This window comes from Natrix helvetica, assembly GCF_964273705.1.
Source record: "Natrix helvetica genome assembly, chromosome: 1".
Taxonomy (NCBI): Eukaryota; Metazoa; Chordata; class Lepidosauria; order Squamata; family Natricidae; genus Natrix; species Natrix helvetica.
The window spans coordinates 27249287-27270975 of NC_138548.1; the positions used below are offsets into that span (position 1 = coordinate 27249287).

General features: G+C 40.4%; 1 protein-coding gene across 10 annotated transcripts in view; it reads right to left on the reverse strand.

Moving 5' to 3' along the window:
• Positions 1 to 21689, reverse strand: part of NIN (ninein) — a 140608-nt gene that overhangs the window by 26606 nt on the left and 92313 nt on the right. For 9 of the 10 annotated variants that reach the window (XM_081948854.1, XM_081948858.1, XM_081948855.1 and 6 more), the window contains exons 12-21: positions 20856 to 20966; positions 18688 to 18777; positions 16903 to 17035; positions 15779 to 15900; positions 11133 to 11644; positions 5527 to 7572; positions 3918 to 3987; positions 1245 to 1460; positions 764 to 877; positions 452 to 574 (exon numbers count right to left, since the gene is read on the reverse strand). In XM_081948854.1, the coding sequence (XP_081804980.1) occupies positions 452 to 574; positions 764 to 877; positions 1245 to 1460; positions 3918 to 3987; positions 5527 to 7572; positions 11133 to 11644; positions 15779 to 15900; positions 16903 to 17035; positions 18688 to 18777; positions 20856 to 20966 (3537 nt within the window). The remainder of the gene's footprint in view (positions 1 to 451; positions 575 to 763; positions 878 to 1244; positions 1461 to 3917; positions 3988 to 5526; positions 7573 to 11132; positions 11645 to 15778; positions 15901 to 16902; positions 17036 to 18687; positions 18778 to 20855; positions 20967 to 21689) is intronic. The other variant, XM_081948853.1, reaches the window with a different exon arrangement.

Here is a 21689-nt window from a genome sequence, read left to right on the forward strand (position 1 = left end):
AATACATAAGAGGTGAAACTGGTGCTATGATGTCACAATGCACATTTCACCATTTTGGTGTCACTGTGTGCTAAAAGGGGATACAAAAGGTGGAAAAGAAAGGGAAAATGCATTCTGGTCATCTCAGCATTGCCTCCAATCATTCAGTTAGCACCCCTGGCTCTTCTATGGTATTCTTTTGCTCCCCCATATTATCTTTTCTGGATGGCTGAATATGTTTCTGCTAAAGCAATAGACTGCATCTACCCCTAATTTCTATTTGGACTTACACATGAGGAAGAGGCATGGTTTCTTGTGCATTAGCTTTAATATTAGAAAGTAAAAACCGTTTAAAAACAGAAGAAGACCAAGGAAGGTGGCTAGGAGCACTACACCCTCAAAAGCAATGTGTTGGTATTTGTAGACTGAAATACTGAGTGTACTTGGATGGGACATTATTCTGTGCCCTCACCTTCTCCATGTATCGGTTCAGTTCTTCACTGAGGGCTTCTTTCTCTTTCAGTAGCTTCTCATTTTTTATGATGACACTGGAAATCTCATTCTCCAGCTCAGAGAGATCCAGGCAACTGGGTAGCTATGGAAAAATCTCTGTTTTAATTGTTGAGATGTGTATGTTTAAACCGCATTCAAGAACTTCTCAATAATGTCTATGAAATGCGTGCAGCTAAATGCAGTCTACAATTCAGGAATGACATTCATAAATGAACTGATTCCTAGAAACAGATACCCATTCCCTTTGGGAAGAAAGGCTGCCTACCATTACCTGTTTTACATTCTCCAGTTCTTCTTTGAGGAAATGGTTCTCCTGCTCCAGACCATGAACCTGAATTCTGAGCTGCGCTAGCTCTGTTTCCAAGGATGAGACCAAGGATGAGGACTGGAAGTCAATTGAAGAAAATTAAATTAAATTTGAAAGTAGAGGCAAATACCCTTTTCAGAAAGCCTCAAAAATTGTGTTAATTTGCAGCTTAAGAATTGGCTAACATAAAATTTTAATTTATAATTTTTTCTTTAAAATGTGCTTTTACTTTGCTCTTTATGTCACATTAAGTCTCTTTTTTGTTAAGGAGCCTATACATTGAAATAGTAATAATAATGACAATAATGATAATGTTGGCAGGCATTATTATTCTCAAAATATTAAGAGGAAGTGGGGGAGGTCAATGATGGAGGTCAAACTAAAATCTGAATCTGGCATCTTACTATTCAACTTTGGTTCTAATACTCATTGCAGCCTCTTGTACCTGAATTTTAGAGGTCTCCAATTCTTCTTTGAGCTGGGAATTCCCTCTTTCCCATTCTTCTGACATGTATTTCCTAGCCTCCTTTTCCTTTTGCCGAAATGTTTTCATAAACTGTTGTTTAGAATCTTGTACATCTGCTCGATTTGGAGAGTTTCGATGGCCAAGTTCAGCATTTTCCAATTCTAATTGCTGATTCCTGGCTTTCAGTTCAGATACCTGATTAGGAAACAAGGATCCAACAAAAATCAATAGTAAGAAAAATTTCCTTGGACAAAGGAAATCATTCTTTTCAAGCCTCTTTCCTTCTGCAAAATAATTCCAATGGAGAAGGGAATGAAGGTTACTCTTCAGTCAATCGTAATTGGTTTCAGGATATGAGGAGAGTTGGGCCATACTGTACTCTCTTGAAAAAGCCAGCATTGATTGTAAGTAGTTGAGACTACCGCTTATCACTTTAACACAAATCTAACATTCTCCCAATGAGCAGAATTTTATTTTCCCAACCAAAAGATCAATACCTTTCTTGGTCCTGACCTCTAGGATTCATGCAGTAAAAAGCCAGCATATAAAAAGCTACGTGTGCTCCTGGAATCGTGATGCCGAACCTGTGGCACACGGATCCATTTGTTAGGACACATGAGGCATTGCCCTGTCAGCTCCAGCACACATGCTTATGCTGGCCAGTTCATTTCAGCCTTCTTTTAAGAGCATTTTTCGCCCTCTGGAGGCTTCCCTGAAGGCTCCAGAGTGCAAAAAACCACCCAATGTACAAACCAGAAGTTGGGAATGGACTTCTGGTTTGCCTGTAGGCCGTTTTTTGTGCTCTGGAGGCTTCAGGGAAGCCTCCTAAAGGCTCCGGAGGGCAAAAAAATGGCCCTATGGGCAAAACGGAAGTCACAGTTCCCGAACTTCTGGTTTTGCATGTTGGGTGGTTTTTCACCCTCCAGAGCCTTCAGGAGGCTTCCCTGGAGCCTCCAGACGGCCTCTGGGGGTGCAGGGGAGGCTGTTTTCACTCTCCCGGGCTCCTAGAAAGCCTCTGAAGCCTGGGGAGGGCAAAAAATGAGTCCATCATGTGGCCTCTGGGGGGGGGGGGGAAGGCGGGGTTGCGCACATAGCATTATGGGTATGGGCATGCCCACCCACGACCCTGCTGCATTCCCCTTGCTTTTTTGGCACACGATCCGAAAAAGAATAGCCATCACATTCCTAGAACAATACATGATACACCTCTGCTCTGCAAGTTGCATTAGTTACCAGTTTGCTTCTGGATCCAAATCAAAGTTGTGGTTTTAACCTTTCAAGTCTTTATGGCATGGGACTGAGTTAACAGAGGGACTGCCTCTTCCGATTAAATTAGCCTGTCCCAGTAGGTATAGCAAAGTAGGTAGGCTGTGAGTAACATCAGCCAAGGATCTTCATTTGATGGGCTCCAGAAGATGTGCCTTTTTCTGTCATGGCAAATGCCTTATGGAACATTCCCCACCCCCTGAAATTAGACTAGTTCCATCCCTGTTTTGATATTCCCCAAAACCCTTAAGTCTTAGCCCAAGTCTGGGGCTCCCAGGTAACCTGCTCAGATGGCTCCATTGTTGAGGTGGCTAGTTTTATCATCCTCTTCCTGTGGTTTATATTTTCATGTTTATGATATTTATTAATAAGGCTTAAATTTATGTTACACATTTTTTTGTTTTTATTTACTATTCTTGCTGATTCTTGCTTTCTGCCCAGTGTCTCTTTGAGATGGACTGTGATATAACATTGACCAGAAAAACACTTTTTTAAAAGTGTACTTTGAAAAGAGAAGGTTTAACTAATCCTAAAATTAATTTAATTAATCCTATCTTATGATGACCAAGCATAAAGCCGGAGGATAGCCAAGTTCCAATCTGCATATTAGATTGGAAGTAAAGTTCATATTTGATCATATTAGCACTTTGCAATCAGTGAATTTTATAGTTGTTAATCCCCTTTCTCAATCACCTTTGATTCAAAATCTGTATTTTATTTCCTTCATAGACCAGTATAAAACAAATAATTCTATTATTCTATTAATTCAATTTATAGGCCGCTCCCTCTCCACAAAGGGACTCGGGGCGGCATACAATTCAATATACAAACAAATGACAGTCACGCTAATATAGATATATTCATGACTGGGAGAAACATGGAAACAAGGTCAGCCAATAATAGGCACAGAAACTAAGTCAGCCAATGGGAGCTTAAACAGACCTGAGTCTGTGCAGAGAATTGAAACAGAAACTTAGGCAATCTGCTGCTCTAAGAAGTAAGCAAGCAGTCTGCTTGTCTGCTAAATGACACTAACTGCTTGTGTTTGCCTGTAACTTTCCTGCCTTGTGTTTACTTGGAAGAACCACCTGTTGGTATTGTACATTTATTTATCTATTCTTAGGTATATATAAAGAAGCTAATGAACCCAGCTGAATCAGTTATCTGTGTGTGCTTTCTGGATTTGATTTTACTGCAACAAAATAGAAATAAAAATGAAACATCGTGATAGAATGTAGGTAAAAATAAATTAAAATATGAATGTAAAATTACAGGTACAGGGATGAAAACTGGGAAGGGACCTATAAAATTACAATCAATTTTACAATTAATCTGAATTCAGGTTTTTTTGGCCAACAAAGATTGCCTAAATGCAGAAAATCCTACCTGCTTCTTCAAGCTTTCAGCTATCTTCTGCATGGCCATTTTCTCCTTCAGTACGGTCTCTGTTTTTTGCCTAAAAATGCACAGTACATAGAACCATCACATTCAACAGTACGGCAATTTTCTCTCAGGTAGGTCCACCTGGATACTTTGGGGCTGAATGGCAGGCTGTCTAAATATTTTGGAAGGTGAAAGGGGAAGGTTGCTGCTTATGTGGGTGAATATAAATAGGAACTATCAAAGCATCTCACAACAACTGAAAGATTGTTTTAAGTACAAGTAGTCCTCGACTTATGACCACAATTGAGCCCCACATTTATGTTGCTAAGCGAGAAATGTAAGTTGAGTTTTGCTCCATTTTATGACTTTTCTTGTCACATTTGTTAAGTGAATCACTGGAGTTGTTAAGTTAGTAGCACAGTTGTTAAGTGAATCTGGCTTCCCCATTGACTTTGCTTGTGAGAAGGTTGCAGAAGGTGATCACATGGCCCTGGGACATTGCATCCGTCATCAATATGAACCAGTTGCTAAGCATCCAAATGTAATGGGGATGTTGCAATAGTCATAAGTGTGAACAATGGTCATAAGTAACTTTTTTCAATGCCATTGTAACTTCAAAAGGTTGCTAAATGACCTGTTGTAAGTTGAGGACTACCTGTTTTAGGCTCCCACTGTTACATATTGGAGATGGTTCTTTCATTTAATAAGGCAATCTCATCCTTCCTGGCAGTATTTTCCTCTCTAAGATGCTCACATCTGGGATGTAAAAATATAGTCTTTAGGATACCCAAGATTCTTTGAACTATTTCAACAAACTTAGTTTGTTGAAATGCATATCATTTATGCCTGTGGCAGGTAGCTTCCTCTAGTTAATCTTAGATGATTTTAAAGAGCCAACCTTCTATTAGTAGCTGAGTGGGAGACCACTAGGAAATTCCAGATCTCTAGACCGGAGTGGGAATTTGAAATGTTCTGTAGCAAACCACTGCCATATTATTTCTTTAAAACCACCATTATCATGTCTATAAAGTCATCAACTTGTTGGAAATTCTGCTCTGATATTATTTTATGATGCAGGCCATCAACCTGCAAAGATGTTCTTCTTACTATATTGTTAGCAAACAGAATAACTTGTTTCTATTTTATAGGAAATATCTGCAATGAAATTATGTTGAATCAAAATACATTAAACATGGTAATGGTTAGCTAATCAGAATTATGATCATTTAAAAACAAGGAATTAAGACGAGGAAGAAGAGAAGGAATGATACAACAGGTATTATTGAAATGAGGATATATAAAAGCATTAAGCTAAGCAGTACACAAAAAACGATTGCCTCATGCAATTGCACAGCTCCCAACAGATAAGCTTGACGTCTAAACAATTCAGCTTTCTAATACTCCATAAAAGTTATATTTGGTTATTTATTCTTCAAATCTCTATGAAGTGTTATTAATACATGTTAGAAATCACACAGCCTTTGTCTTCTAGGCAAAGTTAATCTATATGTTAATCCAAGTCATGCGAGGTGGACAATGAAGCATTAGGTAGTTAGTTCCAAAAAGCAGAGCCAAGTGGCAGGATTTAGACCATGGAAGGATTCCACATTACCTCAAAAACTCAATCTTCAGAAGCTGCTCATTGTAGGTGCTCTGCAAACCGTGAAGAACAGCATTCAGACTCTCGTTCTCCTGAGTATGGGTGCCTTTCTGCTTCAGGAGCACTGCGATTTTCTCTTTGAGCTTCCTGTTCAGCTCATGGAGCCCTTTCCTGTCCACTTCGGCATCTTTGGTGACATTCTCACAACGGCCCAGCCGTCCAGTCTTCTGGGGTTGCCGAGTCAGCATGAGCTCATCTAGTTTGCCAAGCTGGTTTTGCAAAATCAGCTTGGAAGTCTTCAGGTTGGCATTTTCCATCACCAAGTGGTCCTGTTTCTTTTCCAGGCCTTTCACTTTCTGTAGCAATTGCTCTTTCTCCTCCTTAAGCGTGAAGCAGTCTTGGTTGGTTTCATCTAGCCTGGACTGCAGGCTTATAAATATTGGCATGTATCCCTCCAATTTATTGTTACGTTCTAGCAATTTGATTATCTCTGTTTTTAGGGCTTGGTTTTCCAGTTTGAGTTCTTCTGGAAATTGGAAAAATTTAGATCCTATTCTGGAGTCTGCGTCTTCCACCATATCCATATCCCAAAATTCTGATACTACACCATGGAGGGCTCCCTTGTCAGTTCTAACTTCTTCTCCATGCTCTGCCTCAAATAAAAGAGAATAGGCACTTATTTCCTCAACACTTAAATCAGTATCCAAAGCTTCAGCAAAGAGCATTTGGTTTTTTGTTGCACTGCCAGTAGGCAGTTTTTCCCAATGCAAACTTCCCCCCTTCTCATCACTTCCACATGGCAACACATTAGGCTGGGGGATAGTTTTAAGGATCTCCTCAAGCTCCTTCTGAACCTGTGAAGCCATGTCTTGTCGAGCATGAGTTGCTTGATTGCATTCAGTTTCTAGCAGAATGATCCTCTCCAGAAGCTGATTCTGTCGCAGCTTAAGGGCTTCATTCTCTGCCAAAATTTCTTCATAGGCCTTCTGCAAGACATGGGAAGAAGTCTCCATGGTTTCTTCAACTGTTGCCCCTCCATTTGTCATGTTTGGAATTGCTATCCTGTCTAATTTTTTCATTCCATCTTCTGTTGCAACTTGACTGCTATCATTGTCAGTCACACTTAGGAGCTGAGCATCTACAAATGTTTCTGGAACTAATGGGATGAATCCAGGGTTTGGGGTTGATTCTCTTTCTGGTTCTTTCAAAGAGTCATCCATCAAAGAGGTAGTTCCTACACTATTTTCTTCTCCTGGATGTTGAACTATTTCTTCTACTGAAAGAAGATTTATCTCCTTTCCAGAGCCCCGGTGCTTGACGGATTCTAGAAAACCGCTCCCTTCTGCTTCTTCATCCTTGTTTAAAGAAACAAGATTGCTTTGCAATTTCGACTGACATTGCAATTCCTGCTGTAGACGTTCTATTTTATTTTCAAGCACGGAGATCTTTGACTTCAATTCATTTTTTTCTTCTGTTGCTCTGCTGGGCATCTCTTGCTTCCAATACTCCAAAGTCTTAGAATTAAGTTCTTCTTGTTCGTGTGCAAATTCTGTTTCCAGTCTTCCAAGCTTTTTGCTAAGTTGCCTTTGTTCTTCCTCTGATGTTGGCATTTCTTCTCTTTTCTTTAGCTCCATCTCATGGCTGGATTGAATCTTCAGAAGTTTCTCACACAATTCCTTTTCTTGCTTTTTCAAGTCTTGAACTTCTCGTTGAAGTTGCTTTTTCTCCAAGATCAACAAGTTCACATGCTCCTTGTAATTTGTCTCTAGAAGGTTCTTGTCTTGTTCCAGTAATGAAGAGATGGCTTCCTCTTTCTCCAGCTTTTCTTTCCATTTTGCTTGGTCCTCAATGCCTTCCTGGAGAATTTCATTTTTTTCAGATTCCCATTGGGATTTCTCATCTAATTGCAGCCTGGAGAGCTTAAGCAATTCTTGCTGATGCTGCTCCTCAAGTTTATTTATGGTTTCCTCATACTTTCTTGCAAGTGTTTGTTGTTCAGCGGTGAACCAGCCCTCTCTCTGAAACATTCTTCCATTATACTCATTTTCCATTTTTATCCTAAATGTGGTCAACACAATACATTACTGAAATCTCTACACATTCAGGGACAAAGGATTGTAAGACCACCTACTGTACTGGTTTTTAGTTGTCTTAGACTTGGAATGCAGTTTTAGCCACAAATTGCAACAATGGCCATCTGTAATTCTTAGCCTGGTATTTTTGATGTTTAATCTTAGTCTGATTAATTCCTGTTCCCTTCTTATTTTTCTTTTTCCTTTTAAAAAGGTGCTCATGTTCAATCAGGTTACAGCCTATTAAGTTAAGAATAATGACCTAGCAAAATAGCTACAGATTTTCCTAATACAGGATACTCTATTTAATATAATAAATTATCATCTAAAGGATAAATTACATTTGGATGAACAGATTATCAGCTTAGAGTACAATGATCTCCTAAATAGCCTGAAAACAATCCAAAAAGAAAAAAAGATTTTTGTCTTCTTAGGTTTCTTCATATTTATATATTACTGATGTTTAGAATTGCTGAAGTGCATGTTCAATTTGTGACTCACAAAAAGAGCTAGCCAGATTTATTGGACCAGTAAAACGGGAAGTAAGAGATGCTAGAAACCAAGGATGAGCATTCTGAAGTCCCAGATATGTATAACACCAAGAGTCCCATCCAATTGCCAAAATTGTCTGTATGGTTTATTTCTTTATTCATTCTTTGCTGACATTAATGGCCAACCCGCCTGAAAATAATTATGGGTGGCACACAAAAGAGCCACTTTCAATACAATATAAAAATAATACAAAGCAATAAATTAGGGACTAAAATAACAAACAATGAGTAAAAATTCCCCAAGGAACATGTTCCTAATCAAGTGCTTGATTAGATCCAGGTTTTTAAGGTTTGTTGGAGGACAGCAGGATTGGAGCAATTCAATTTTTAGATAGGATCCAGAGCAGGGGTCCCCAGACTTGGCACTTTAAGACTTGTGGACTTCAACTCCCAGAATTCTCTAGCCAGCTGGAGAATTCTGGGAGTTGAAGTCCACAAGTCTTAAAGTTGCCAAGTTTGAAAACCTCTGATCCAGAGGGTAGGTGCCGCAACAGAGAAGGCATGCTGCCAAAGTCACATCACATGGAATGGGTTTTAAGGATGGACCCCTGGAGCACGGCTTCTTTGGCAGATTTTACCAGTCAGGCAGAGGCAACAGGAGAAAGGTGGTTCTTCAGTCAGGTTCTATGCCATGAAGGGTTTCATAGATCATAGCCAACCTCTTGAATTATACCTGGAATTATGCCAAGGTGTGTTTATAACTGCCATGGATGTTGTATTCTGGCCCAGTTGCAGCTGCCAAGTATTCTTCAAAGGCAGCTGCTTTGCAAGTGTCTATACATAAGATGACTATAAAGTGTTGCCCCAGTAGGTTAATTGTGGCCTCTGGTCACAAAAGTCTTCTTTGCTTGCTGTAAGCCAGGGGTGTCAAATGTGCAGTGTCATGGCGGCATCACATGATGTATCACTTTTTCCCCTTTTGCTAAACTGGGCGCAGGTGTGGCCAACGCACAACTCTTCGAGCCCATGAATTTGACAGGCCTGCTGTAAGCCATTTCATGCCCTATAATGTCACTGGTCCTGACTTTCAGTCTATTGCACCAGAGACCTCGAGTCTCCTATAAACTATGATCTGTAAGACCCTCCAAGTCAAACATCCCAAAACCAAGACCATGTATTGTAAGGCTTATTAACCCCGTTCACAGTTAAGGTTCACTTGCTCCCATTCAGTTATCAACGCAGGCAATGAGACCGAAGGAAATACTGTAATCTCGAGAAAACAAGGCTAAACTCCCAAGTCAAAGGCCTGCTGCCTTAGGACTTTCCTTTCATTCTGCAAAGAAAAGAAGGTGGATGCTGGGGGTGTGATACAGATTTAGAGGCATCAAAGGCTTGACAAATATTGTCAAATATCATCATTTGGATCCATTCACCCTTGCTTGGGGATTTCTGCCATTTATATGGCACAGCAAACAATCAGGGTATACAGTCCATGAGATACTCTATTTATACAGATCAAACTGAACAGAGGCACCTACATCTGATGATTAAACAAAGCAGTATTGTACCACTATCAGAAGTCAAGACTTATTTTCTTAGTTGCTCTGACATCTAATAATAAGAATAATAATAATATCAGCCTGTTTTAAAGCATTGAGAACACATTCGGGGTATCTATAATACCTTCATGTGTAGCCAGTCTCAAAACCCAATTTATTACTTTTCCCCCTTTATTAAGAAGGTCTGTCTTCTGAGCTACTATCTAATCTTTGACAGTGACTAGAATATTGTACTAGTTGTAATAACTGTAAGTAATAATGTCCAAGCAAGGGATATTGATATGAATATGGTTCCCAGTCTCGGATAAAATATTAATGGAAAATTAGTAGTATTTAAAAGAAACTAGCGGTCTGTTTAAAATATTAATATATGCTGCACGTGATGGGAAACTACAGATCCTTTCACACGGATGGAAAATGTCATTCAATTGTTCACAACCAATTTTGTCAGTAGAAGTTGGAACAATAAAAGGTATCTCACTAAAATCGTGTTATTATCCCAGGGCTGTATAGGTTTAAAGCTTGTTTTTGGAGGTGGAAATGCCCCATTTAAAAACAAACAAAAATTTTATCCCTCAAAACAGGAATCTCTTCAAAACTAAAGGTAAAGGTTTCCCTCACATATATGTGCTAGTCGTTCCCAACGCTAAGGGGCGGTGCTCATCTATGTTTCAAAGCTGAAGAGCCAGCCCTGTCTGAAGAAGTCTCCATGGTCATGTGGCCAGCATGACTAAACCCTGAAGGCGCACGGAACGCTGTTACCTTCCCACAAAGGTGGTCCCTATTTTTCCACTTGCATTTTTTACGTGCTTTTGAACTGCTAGGTTGACAGAGGCTGGGACAAGTAATGGGAGCTCACTCCATTACACGGCGCTAGGGATTCGAACTGCCGACCTTTCTGATCGACAAGCTCAGCCTCTTAGCCACTGAGCCACCACGTCCCTATACTTCAAAACTACGTGCAAAAATAGTGATTTGTTATAATGATATATTGAATAAACTGTTTAAAATATGTTTTATCACAATTCAATATATATGTAGATGTATATAAAATTCAATGCACCCCTCCCACAATATACAAAGCAACCAGATCAATGTAACTAATGCAGATACAATTATGCACTCTTCAAAGATAATTATACTGATTTTTTAATGTTTTGCTCTTTTATTTGTGCACTGCCCAGAGATGCTCTGCAAAGGAGATGGGCAGTTAACAAAATTTGATGAATAAAATAAATAAATGAAAATAATTTATCAGATACAAATGCAATTACGGTTTTTCTTGCTTTCCCTTACTGGATTTTTCTAAATCCTAGATCAGAAATCTTCTAAAAGGTTCTGCATTTCACTCATTAGCAAGGATATGATTTGGCTCCCATTAGAGAACTTAAGCTATCCAATGCTTACCCCAGAACTGCAGTTGTCAGAGTTCCTAAGATAAAATGGTAAATTCAAGGTAAATTCTATACTGTTGTTAAAAAAAAAAAGCTACTTACTTTTGTTCCCTGAGCTCTCGCTGATGCTCTCTTAGGAGCTCTTGTTGTAGCTGCTCCATCTCCAGGGCATGCTTCTCCATCAGTCTTTGCAACTTCTCATGGAAGCCATTTTCTAGCTCCATTTTTTCTTCTTGGATGGCCTGTGCTAAAGTTCTCATTCTTTCTTCCAACCAGGCTTTAGACTGAATCAACTCTTCCTTCTCATGACTAAAGTTTTCTTCCGCTTCTTTCAGTCTGGTTTGGAGCTCCCGCTCGTGATCGATCTTCAGGCATTCTATCAAGCTGGCCTTCTCATCCATGCCTATCTGGAGACTGTTCCCTTCAACATTCTGCTGGGAGTTGGCCTGCCTCAAGCTTGCCAGCTGTCCCTGAAGCTCGGAAATCTGGACTTGCAGACACCCAACTTGTTCTTCTAACAATTGTCTCTCTTGACAGTACTTCTCCTGGAGGTTCTCTTGCCCCTCCTCGTAGTTGGCCTTGGTCTCCTCAAGCTGCTTTTCATAATGGCATACCTAAGTGAAGGGAAAGATTATGATTAGCATTTCCAATTACCAATTCAATGGAAGCACTGCACAAACAATTCCAGACAGTTTGGTTCAATAGCAGATATAATTGAAAATGAACGTGGCCTGCACCACTCGTAACCATTTAAAATCTGTTCAAAAGAGGGCAGATTTCCCCATCCTGGGAAAAGGCAGACTTTCCCAACCTGATACCCTCCAGGTGTGCAGGAAGCCTGTCAGGTCTGGAAGCCATCTTTTGCATTGGGCCTTCAGGTCTGGAAGCCATCTTTTGCATTGGGCCTTCAGGCCTGCCACTTTTAATGCTGTGGGGAAATGGGAGGGGGGATTATATGGAGTATGGGAGATATAAAGTCATAATAACATTCCTTTCTCAAAGAGTCAAGGACATCTTGCCCTGCACCTGGAGGGGTGTGACTGGAAGGCATCTCCAGTTGATACGGTGTCTGATTGGGCCAAGTGACAGACATGGGCTTGGACTTTCATTTGGGTGGGGAAAATCTGGAAGCTTTCAGATTCAAGTTTTCCCAGATGTGCCAATATGAAATCTCCAATAAAGTGGAACTTTGAGCCTTGGAATATTATTTCATTGAGGGTGTTACTTGGAACCCTGACAGTAGAGTTCTCATTATGTCCAGCCAGCATAACTTTTGTAAAAGGCTCATAAATTTTCAATTGCTGCTTGGAAGCTGCTAATGCCAGCTATCATTAGAAGAATACTTGGAGATGCAGAAACCCAGGGAATCAGAGAAATCCTCAGCATGAACAGAATAAAACCTCTTTGTAGGTTTGCCCAGCATTGGCCTTTGCTAGTGACCATGATGGACAATGAACTATTAGGATGATTCTATAGTCTTATAAAACTCATACAGTCCATCCAGTGGTGGGTTCCGGATCCCGTTCCAACCGGTACGGTTGGAATGGGCCCAGCGTCGTCCACATGGACGTGCGCAGCATGCGCATACATCTTACTATCTCCATGACATCCCAGCTGCTCAGCAGAGCGTCGTGCAGGTGCTGTATATGCCGCGCGCGTGCATGGAAGCGCCGAAGACTTAAAAGACTGGTAAGGCGCTCGGGCGGGCAGGTGGGCGTACCACCTGCAACCCACCACTGAGTCCATCTGAATGGATAGATGCATGGCTATATAACAGGAGGTTAGAACAATAATGTGCCAGGTATCAGGAGAACATCAAAGATGTTGGATAAAAGTACCAAGATTCAGACGAGCACTTCCACAATCAAGACTTGACAGAGCCTCCCCACAATTGTTTTCTAAACTGTAACAATAGTTCATGACAAGGCTGATGAAAACCAGTTTGTCAGAGTCCAAAGCATAAAATAGGTGACAAAAAGAATATCAGACCTGGAGGCCATCTTTTACCTTTTGGACTTCAGGCCTGCCACATTTTTTACTGTGGGAAAATAGGAGGGGGGTCTATAGAGAGTGTGGGTGGTATATAGCCATAATAACATTCTTTCTCAGAAAGTCAATGTCATCTGGCCCTGCAGCTGCAATGGGGAGACTGGGAGGCATTTCTTGTTTTGGAGGGTTCCTGATTGGATCATGTGATACATGTGGGTGCTGTATAGGTGCTTGGACTTTTTTGGGGGTGGGGAAAACCTGGAAACTTTCAGATTCAGGTTTTCCCAGATGTGCCAATATGGCATCTCTAATAAAATGAAACTTTGAGGAACTTCAGGTCTTGGAGTCTTCTTTTGTTGGGAGTGTTACTTGGAACCCTGACAAAGGAGCTCTGTAAGAAGAATGCAGTGGTTGCATGTACTATGCAAAGCATTTGCATTTTATACTGTAGCATACTATTTTGCTTGGTGCATTTCGCCTGCTTACTCCTCTCATTATTTTTCTTGCAAAATCTTTCAGGAATCAAGGAGCTACATGACAACTGTTTGTAACTATTGATTTGTAATTTAGTAAACCTTATTTTAGTTGGGAAAATCATACTGATTGGTGTGTATTCTCTAATTAGCTGTGCTGGAACTGAAAAATCTATTAAGGAGATAACTGTATTCAAACTTTCATTCAATAAGTCTTAATAATTGTTCTAACAGAGTTTCCTTCTGTGGTGATTGTGTCCATGAGGGACAAAGATGCCCGAGGGAGCAGGAAATAAGTACTCTATACTTTTGTCTCCCAAGAGCTACTTTATGAACACCCTATCTTTAATAATAAGTTCTCTGCTGATGAATCTCCTAATAGCAATAGCAATAGTACTCAGACTTATATACTGCTTCATTGTGCTTTAAAGCCCTCTCGAAGTGCTTTATAGAGTCAGCATGTTGCTCCCAACAATCTGGGTCCTCATTTTACCAACCTCGGAAGGGAAGGCTGAGCCAACCTTGAGCTGGTGAGAATCGAACTGCTAGCAGTTGGCAGTATTAGCCTGTTAAACTGCATTCTAATCACTGTGCCATCATGACTCTTAAGCTTAATTTAGAGGTCTGCAAAGGACAGCCTTATCTAGTGATCCATAAAACCATCATCAGTTCTCCGAAGCTTCTGATCTTCATTACAAGCACCAACTTAATAATATCTCACCCCCACAACATTACATTACTTTGTCCTATAACCCATATGCAAAATCATAAACATTTCCGTTCTAGTGTTAGCAAAAAGTCTATAAAGGATGCCCGATTTATACCAACATGTCTTATTTTAACTTTGGTCAAACAATCTAATTTTGTCCTTTCTTTTTCCCATTTTGAAGATTTCTTCAAGACATAAACCTTCTTATCTACGTCAATTTATTGGTTTGCCATTTGTACTTCCACTTTAGTTGTTTTCTAGTCCTTATTTAAAATTTTCCAGTACTTCTGCCATTTGTTTTCTATTCTGATATTTCTACATCAGGCAGAGATGAAACTTTATTTCATCTCCTTATCTTGTAAATCCTTCTACAATTTCTCTTTCACATCAGTAATTCCTTTCTTAATATCTTTAGACATAATATAGATATATACATTGTTGCTGAGATTGAGACGTCTATTTTTTTACTCCACTCGTAAAAAACCTGCTAAAGCATTTCAAATATCAAAGCATTTTCTATTGTTTTTTTGTTTTAGTGCTGATGAAAGACCTTTTCATTCCCCCCTTTCCCCCCAGGAATTTTTAGTCCCCTCTAGTGTCCAGTTTCCAAAATCATAAAGTCTCATGTTGCTATTTTGACTTAATATAGACTAAACAAGTTGGTTCCCACAAATGTGCTGTTCATTTCTACAATTATATCCAAAATCTTGTAGCCAAACTCCTAATTTTCTATTATTCCAAATATGTCTGGCCCTTTAATTATTTTACAACTTGCTTAAATCAGTTTAGCTGTTTGTATATACTTCTAATTTTTTAAGTTTTTAAACTGATTATTTTTTTCTTTTATTCAAAAATGAAGGTAAACTCACCAGGTTTCTTCTCAAACTTGCTGTTTTGAAAATCTCTAGTGTCCTTACGGTAGTTGAATAGGCAATTTCAGAAAATGGTTAGAAAATGAATTAGCATACCCAGTGTCGGAGTTAAGAGCATGAAGTTTCTCTTTATCTCTTGGTGTTCAAACCACTGTCTTGTAGTTTCTTTATGAGTGGCAGCTATCCAGAGCACAACTGAGCCATGGTGGCAGTGGTTAGAATGCAGTACAGCAGGCTACTTCTGCTGACTGCCATCTGCCAGCAGTTTGGCAGTTTGAGTCTTACCAGCTAAAAGTTGACTTAGCCTTCCATCCTTCCAATGTCATAAAATGAGGAGCCAAATTGTTGGGAACAATATGCTGACTCTGTGAACCACTTAGACATGGCTGTAAAGCACTGCGAAGCAGTATATAAGTCAAAGTGCTATTGCTAATGCTATGTCCTATTTTCTACTTATTTGGAGAAGTTACGTCTATTCATTGGTCCAGTCTTAGCAGCAGATATTTTCATTCATTTGGATACTCCTTAGCTCACCACTAATCAACCGGAAGCTCCAGAAAGCCAAAAATGTAATTGTCCAAAAGAAAACTTTAGATTATGAAAACAACAGCTTTTATTAATTAAATAAAAACATATCCTGGGAAAATATAATAACAATCTCTGATGCAAGCACTTCAGCTTTATGCTAAAGTGGGGACAACTTACTGTGTTTTCAAGCTCCTGCTGCAAGTTGTAGATATCCTGGTGCAGCTCATCCTTTAGTTGTTCAATAATCATTTCGGCTTCTATGCTCATGTTTAGATGGCTGCAGTCTTCAGGAGCAGGCTCTAAAATACAGGGTAGCAAAAAAAGAAATGAAAGCCTTTTGGACAACTAGCCAATGATGGATCACATTGACATAAATATTAAAACATTACTAAGTATTAGAAAGCTGCCCTCAGCAGCACCAATCGAGGCACTTGACAGCCTTGTTAGCTCCATCTGCTTAATCCTTAGATCCAAAAACTTTTGTGTATACTGCCCCTGACCTCCCCAGACTCACACTCTTAGGGATTTGCTCACTTGCTTTAGCTTTTACCTGAAGTGTTGGTACTGTTCTGACCTTGCTGAGAAAGCATAAATCACAATCTTAGTCCCCCAAACCCTCTTTTATTTATGTGAATTATGGTCATTCACAGCCTGCAAGGCTTCACAAACAGCCTGTGAAGATTCTGACAGATATCTGCTTGAGTTGCCACAGTCTTTCAGGAGAATGTTGATAAGCACCCACCTTATCTCTCTTGAAATGCTGCCAGAGACCTAATTGCCCATTAGTTTCGCAAGGCCAAACTTAGCACAGAGTCAAACAGAACTTCTCAGAGCTTGAACCGACCATATGAATGAATTACATCCTGCACAGGCTCAAGTCCCGTTTGCTCCTCTTTTATGTCTTATGGGAGGGGGTCAATCACCTCCAAGCCTTACTCCCGAGTTGACCCTGTTTTCTTTATTGTTCTTGCCTTCTGGCAGCTCTGCATATGCACACACTGGGAACAGGCTCCCACTGTTCTTCTGCTTCGCTGATGTCAGACTCTGGAGGCATCACATAACTATCAGATGGCTTTGTCCCACTCTCTGCCTCTGACACAGAGCCCTCGTCCGAGCCTTCCCCAGACTCCAGGACTGGCCCATGTTCCTCACCAACCTCCTCACTGTCTCTGCTGCCACCAGAAGACCACAACAGGTACACTCTTGTAATATTGGCTACAGTGTCCTTGGAAAGACGACTTGATTGGCCCAAAAATAGTGCTAACTCCCCCATAATATATAGTAGGTAGGACATATTGTACCTTGACCACCTTGCATTCCGCCGTCATTTAGTTCCTCATAGAGAGAGCTTTGCAGTGAAGGCCGAATAATTCTGCCTTGTATCTGATACTCTTCCAGCTGAGACTGAAGCTCATCTATGTGATCTTGAAGTTCCTGAAAACCAGAGGCAATCTCATCAGGAGCAACTCAGCCAAACAATCAATTGGAACAGTAATATTCTTATGAACTGGGAGAACTGAACAGCAGCAAATCCACATATTTTTGCATAAGAGGCTGGAACTGAACCCTGGCTTGAACAGAACAGAATCTGGAAGGGACCTTGGAAGTTTTCTAGTCCACCCCGCTGCTCAAGCAGGAGAACCTATACCATCTCAGACAAGTGGCTGCCCAGTCTCTTCTTAAAACCCTCCAGTGATGGAGTGACCATTATTTCAGAGACAAGCTGTTCCACTGGTTAATTGTCCTCACTGTTAGGTTTCTCCTTAATTCCAGGTTGCTTCTCTCTTTCATTAGTTTTCAACCATTGTTTCTTGTCCTGCCCTCTTGTACTTTGGAGAATTTGACCCTCTCTTCTTTGTGGCAGCCTCTCAAATGCTGAAATACTGCTATGTCACCCTTAATTTTTCTTTTTTTTAGACCCAAAGCCTTCAGCCGTTATTCATATCGTTTAGTCTCCGGGCCTTTGATCATCTTAGTTGCTCTGAAATAGAGCAATTTGGGGACTAAGCATTAGAGCCATCTCTTCAACTACAGTGTATAGCTGTCTGGGTAGTGATATGTCTTGAGATCAACATAAAATGAGAAGCTTTGGAAAAACTCCCGGGTAAGTTTCAGGTCAGAATGAATAACCTTCTGTTCTTGAGTGGCTAGTGACTTTAGAGGTATTTATGTATTTCTTTATATCTCTCACCTTTTTGCAAAAGGCAAAATCTAAATACATATTAAAATAATAACCAATATTAAAATGCAACCGTTAAAACACCAAATGAAAGAGAGACCTTTTATATATTGCTTAAATGATGAGAGGGTAGAGTAAATGCAACTCTGGAAAGAGGATATTTTAGAGGCTGGAATGTGGGGAATGGGAGGATTTATATTCCTTGCAGGCATCTGGGCATTTGCAAGGAATATAAATCCTCCCATTCCTCACCATCCAGTCAGAACTGAAGAAGCTTCTTGGATGAGAAGTGAAATGTCTTCAAAGAAAAACAAAAAAAGTCCAGTTGCCTCTGGGAAAAAAAAGCACCTTTGGGACAACCATGACCTGGATGACTGAGAATCTCCATAGACAAGTTCTATGACGTTTTTTGAAGGGTCTAAAGATTGAACCAAACAGACTCTCTGGATGCTTGGTCCATTTCCATACAGTATTCCTGGTAATAGTATGGAAACAGTTCTTCATTGCCTTCTTTTAGGCTGTTGCTTCAATTCCTCTATCCTAAAACCCTGGGCACTCATGGGAGGCTGCCATTAAAATCCTAATTAGGTCTCACACTTTAGTTTTTGGCAGGGCTCAAGCAAGGCTGGCTATGTGTTGCCATTTGGGAAGTAGGTCAGTCCCCTTCTCTGTAGATGGTGGGGCGGGAGGAAGAAACGAAGCTCCAAGGCTTGCATAGTCAGCTGGCCATTTCACATCTGGAACACGTGATGAGACTTAATCTTGCTAATTTTGTAAATCTACTCACTTTGATAAAATGATCTCGTAGCTCTCTTTATGTATGCATCAAGAAAAGTGGTTCACTGGAGTCTCTAGGTATAGGCCTTGGAAAAACCTTATTGCCTTCCAGCTGAAATTTTATTCTTACCCTGCACTGCTGCTCGTATTTCTTCTTCATCTGACTCAGCCGCTCCTCCTGAAGGAAGAACTCCGCACTGCCAGGATCGAGGTCTCCAAACTAGAACCAAAGAACACATGGTCATCTTCTCCCTGCCTTTGACAGCCTGTTTGCCTCACTGGTACAGCAGTTGGGTGATGGTCCAGGGAATGAAGCTTTGTTATTGGATTTGAAAGGAAACTCGGTGCACTGAATAGAGGGAGGGCACCCATGTCAGAGTTTGCAGCAGCAATCACACCCAGAAAGCACACACAGGTAACTGATTCAGCAGGATTCATTAACTTCTCTTTATATATATAACACATGAAGCAAATATACAATAACAGAAGCAGGTTTTCCAATGTGGTAGCAAATACAAGCAAAACACAGGTAGAGGAGAGAACAGTTTCAATTCAGAGCAGCAGACTAGTTTAGAGCTCAGCACAGCCTCAGAGCTTTAGTACAGAACAGTTGAGCTCCTTGCTGTCTCCTTGCTGCTCACACAGCAAATACTGTTTCAGTTTCCCAACATCCCTCATTGCCTGACCCAGTTGCCACGTCTATTCATTGGCTGACCTTGTTACCATGTCTCTGCCAAGTCATGAACGCTCATACACACTGACAACCCAGCTAAGGGATACTGCTTTAGAAAATATGTCAGAGATCAAATCTGGAGGTGTGCAAGGCAAGTGCTGCTACCAGGATATTTATACTGGTAGCATATAGACATATGTAGTATTTAATTGGTTATGCACTTATATGGCTGTCCATCTCAAACTCTGTGATTCTGGGTAGCATATTAAATAATACATATAATGAATTATAAATAAATAAACAATACATATAGTCCTGACTTAATGACAACTAATTAAGTAATTGGGACTAGAATTTCCATTGCTAAGTAATGCAGTCATAAAGCACAATGGCATGTGACTGCATCACTTAGTGACAGCAGTTGCGGTACTTCCACTTGCTGTCATTCAATGAATCCCACAACGTTGTGAAGCGGGATGGTCCCCTTTTGCAAGCTCCTGCTGGCTTCCCCATTGACTCTGCTTGTCAGAAGCCAGCGCTGAAGGTTGCAAATGATGATCACATGACTCTGGGATGCTACAACGTCAAAACTGCAAGCTGGTTGCCAAGCATCCGGATTGCAGTCATGCGACCATAGGGATACTGTAGTCGCGACAGGTATGAGAATGGTTATAGGTACCACTCCTTCAGCAACGGTAAGTTCAAGCAGTTGCCGGATGAAAAATCTACAACTCACCCACTGTGCCCCACAGCATGGTGTATTTATAGACTGCAGTAAATAATAAAATAAAATAATAAAATAATAAGAAGTTTACATGGTAATTTGTGGTTTCAAACATTACCCTCCACCTGATTACAAAAGACATACACTATGAAGCTCCTGAAAATCAAGACTTGAAGGACACCAGAAAAAGTGCCTCTCTAGGATGAACCACTCCATAATTAGGGTGATGGTAAGAATACCATCCTTATTCTTGCAGTCATTTGCTAAAGGGGTTGAACTGGTTCTTTGAAGTGATTGAACTGCAAGTCTGAAAATATAGTTCCCAACATCTTTGCAGTTTCAAATGGCCGAGTGGACTTTTATTGTATCAGTCTTACTATTTAACTTTCAAAATCTCTGCAGCATTTCCTTCGGTTTTGTTTGTGCCAGATTCATCCAGACCAGGAGTTGGCAGCCTGTGGCTCTGGAGCTGCATGTGGCACTTTCATCCCTTTTCTGCGGCTCCCTGTCACCGGTTGGCTCCACAATTGATAGGGCTTTTGATTAGGACAGGTAGAGGAAAAAGGACACTGCACTGGGTGGAGACTCTATGGTGGAGGTATTGGACTTCTGGTTGGCAGAGGAAAAAGGATGCTGCACTAGGAGGAGACTCTATGGTGGGGGTACTGAACTTCCGATCGGCTCCAGAATTGAATGGGGAGTTTCCGGTTAGGACCTTTGTAGTCTTTGAGTGTTTAAGTTTGCCAATCCCTGATCCAGACCCAAAGTCCTTATTAATTGCATTTTAAAATCTTCATAAAGTCAAGGGACATTTGTGATATATTCTGGGGTTTTGCTTTCTTCTTGTCCTAAAAGCCAACCTCCTCCTGGTATGCTGAATCAATCACCAACCACTTCTTACCTTGTCTGCTAAGACGTTTTCCCAATTATTCTGCAAATTGCTCATCATGCTTTCATACTTCACCAACTTCTCCCCAGTTTCCAGGAGCTCATGCTCTAAGCGACTGTTTTCCTAAAAAGAAATCCAGAGGGTCTCAAAAGTCTTCCCTTTGGTTCCCAAACAATACATAAAGTGACTGTGTTTTTCCTAGTTTCAATTTTCTTCACCCTGATATTATTCACAATGTCTGGATTTTTCATGCAGCCTGACTGAAAATGCTGGTAATTATAGTTCTAATAAATGAAAAGGGCACTAGATTGAGTGACATTAGATCAGAGTAGGCAATATTTAAAAGGCTGCTATGCAGATCCAGAGGAGTTTGAAAATCTAAGTGAATGCACTGTATGTCTTCATTTCTTGCTCGGTCTCTGGAGGATCATTATAATATTTAAAGTGGAAACCCCTTGCCTTGTTCTAAAATCCAATTAACTGCCTTAAAATTAACTTTCAGTTCATGCATTCAAATGAATCTGCAGATGCCGCATGGAATATCACGTTAGAAGAAGGTCTTCATCTTTCCCATCCCGCCTCTTTTCCTTCAAACCCCAGAAGAATTACTTTTTGCATAATTTAAAAAGCTGACATCAAGCTTTTTAATAAAATACATCCCTCCAAATGTCAGCCCATTGGATTGGCACATTAAAAATGAGGCGCATGTAATAAAAACCGTCCACATGCAGAGGCATTCATTCATATTACACTGGTATCCTTTTTAAGGAACTGGGTTATTTCTTTTAAGCTCTCAGGTGCATGCACAGTGCTTAAATCAGGGGTGTCAAACTAGATTTCATTGAG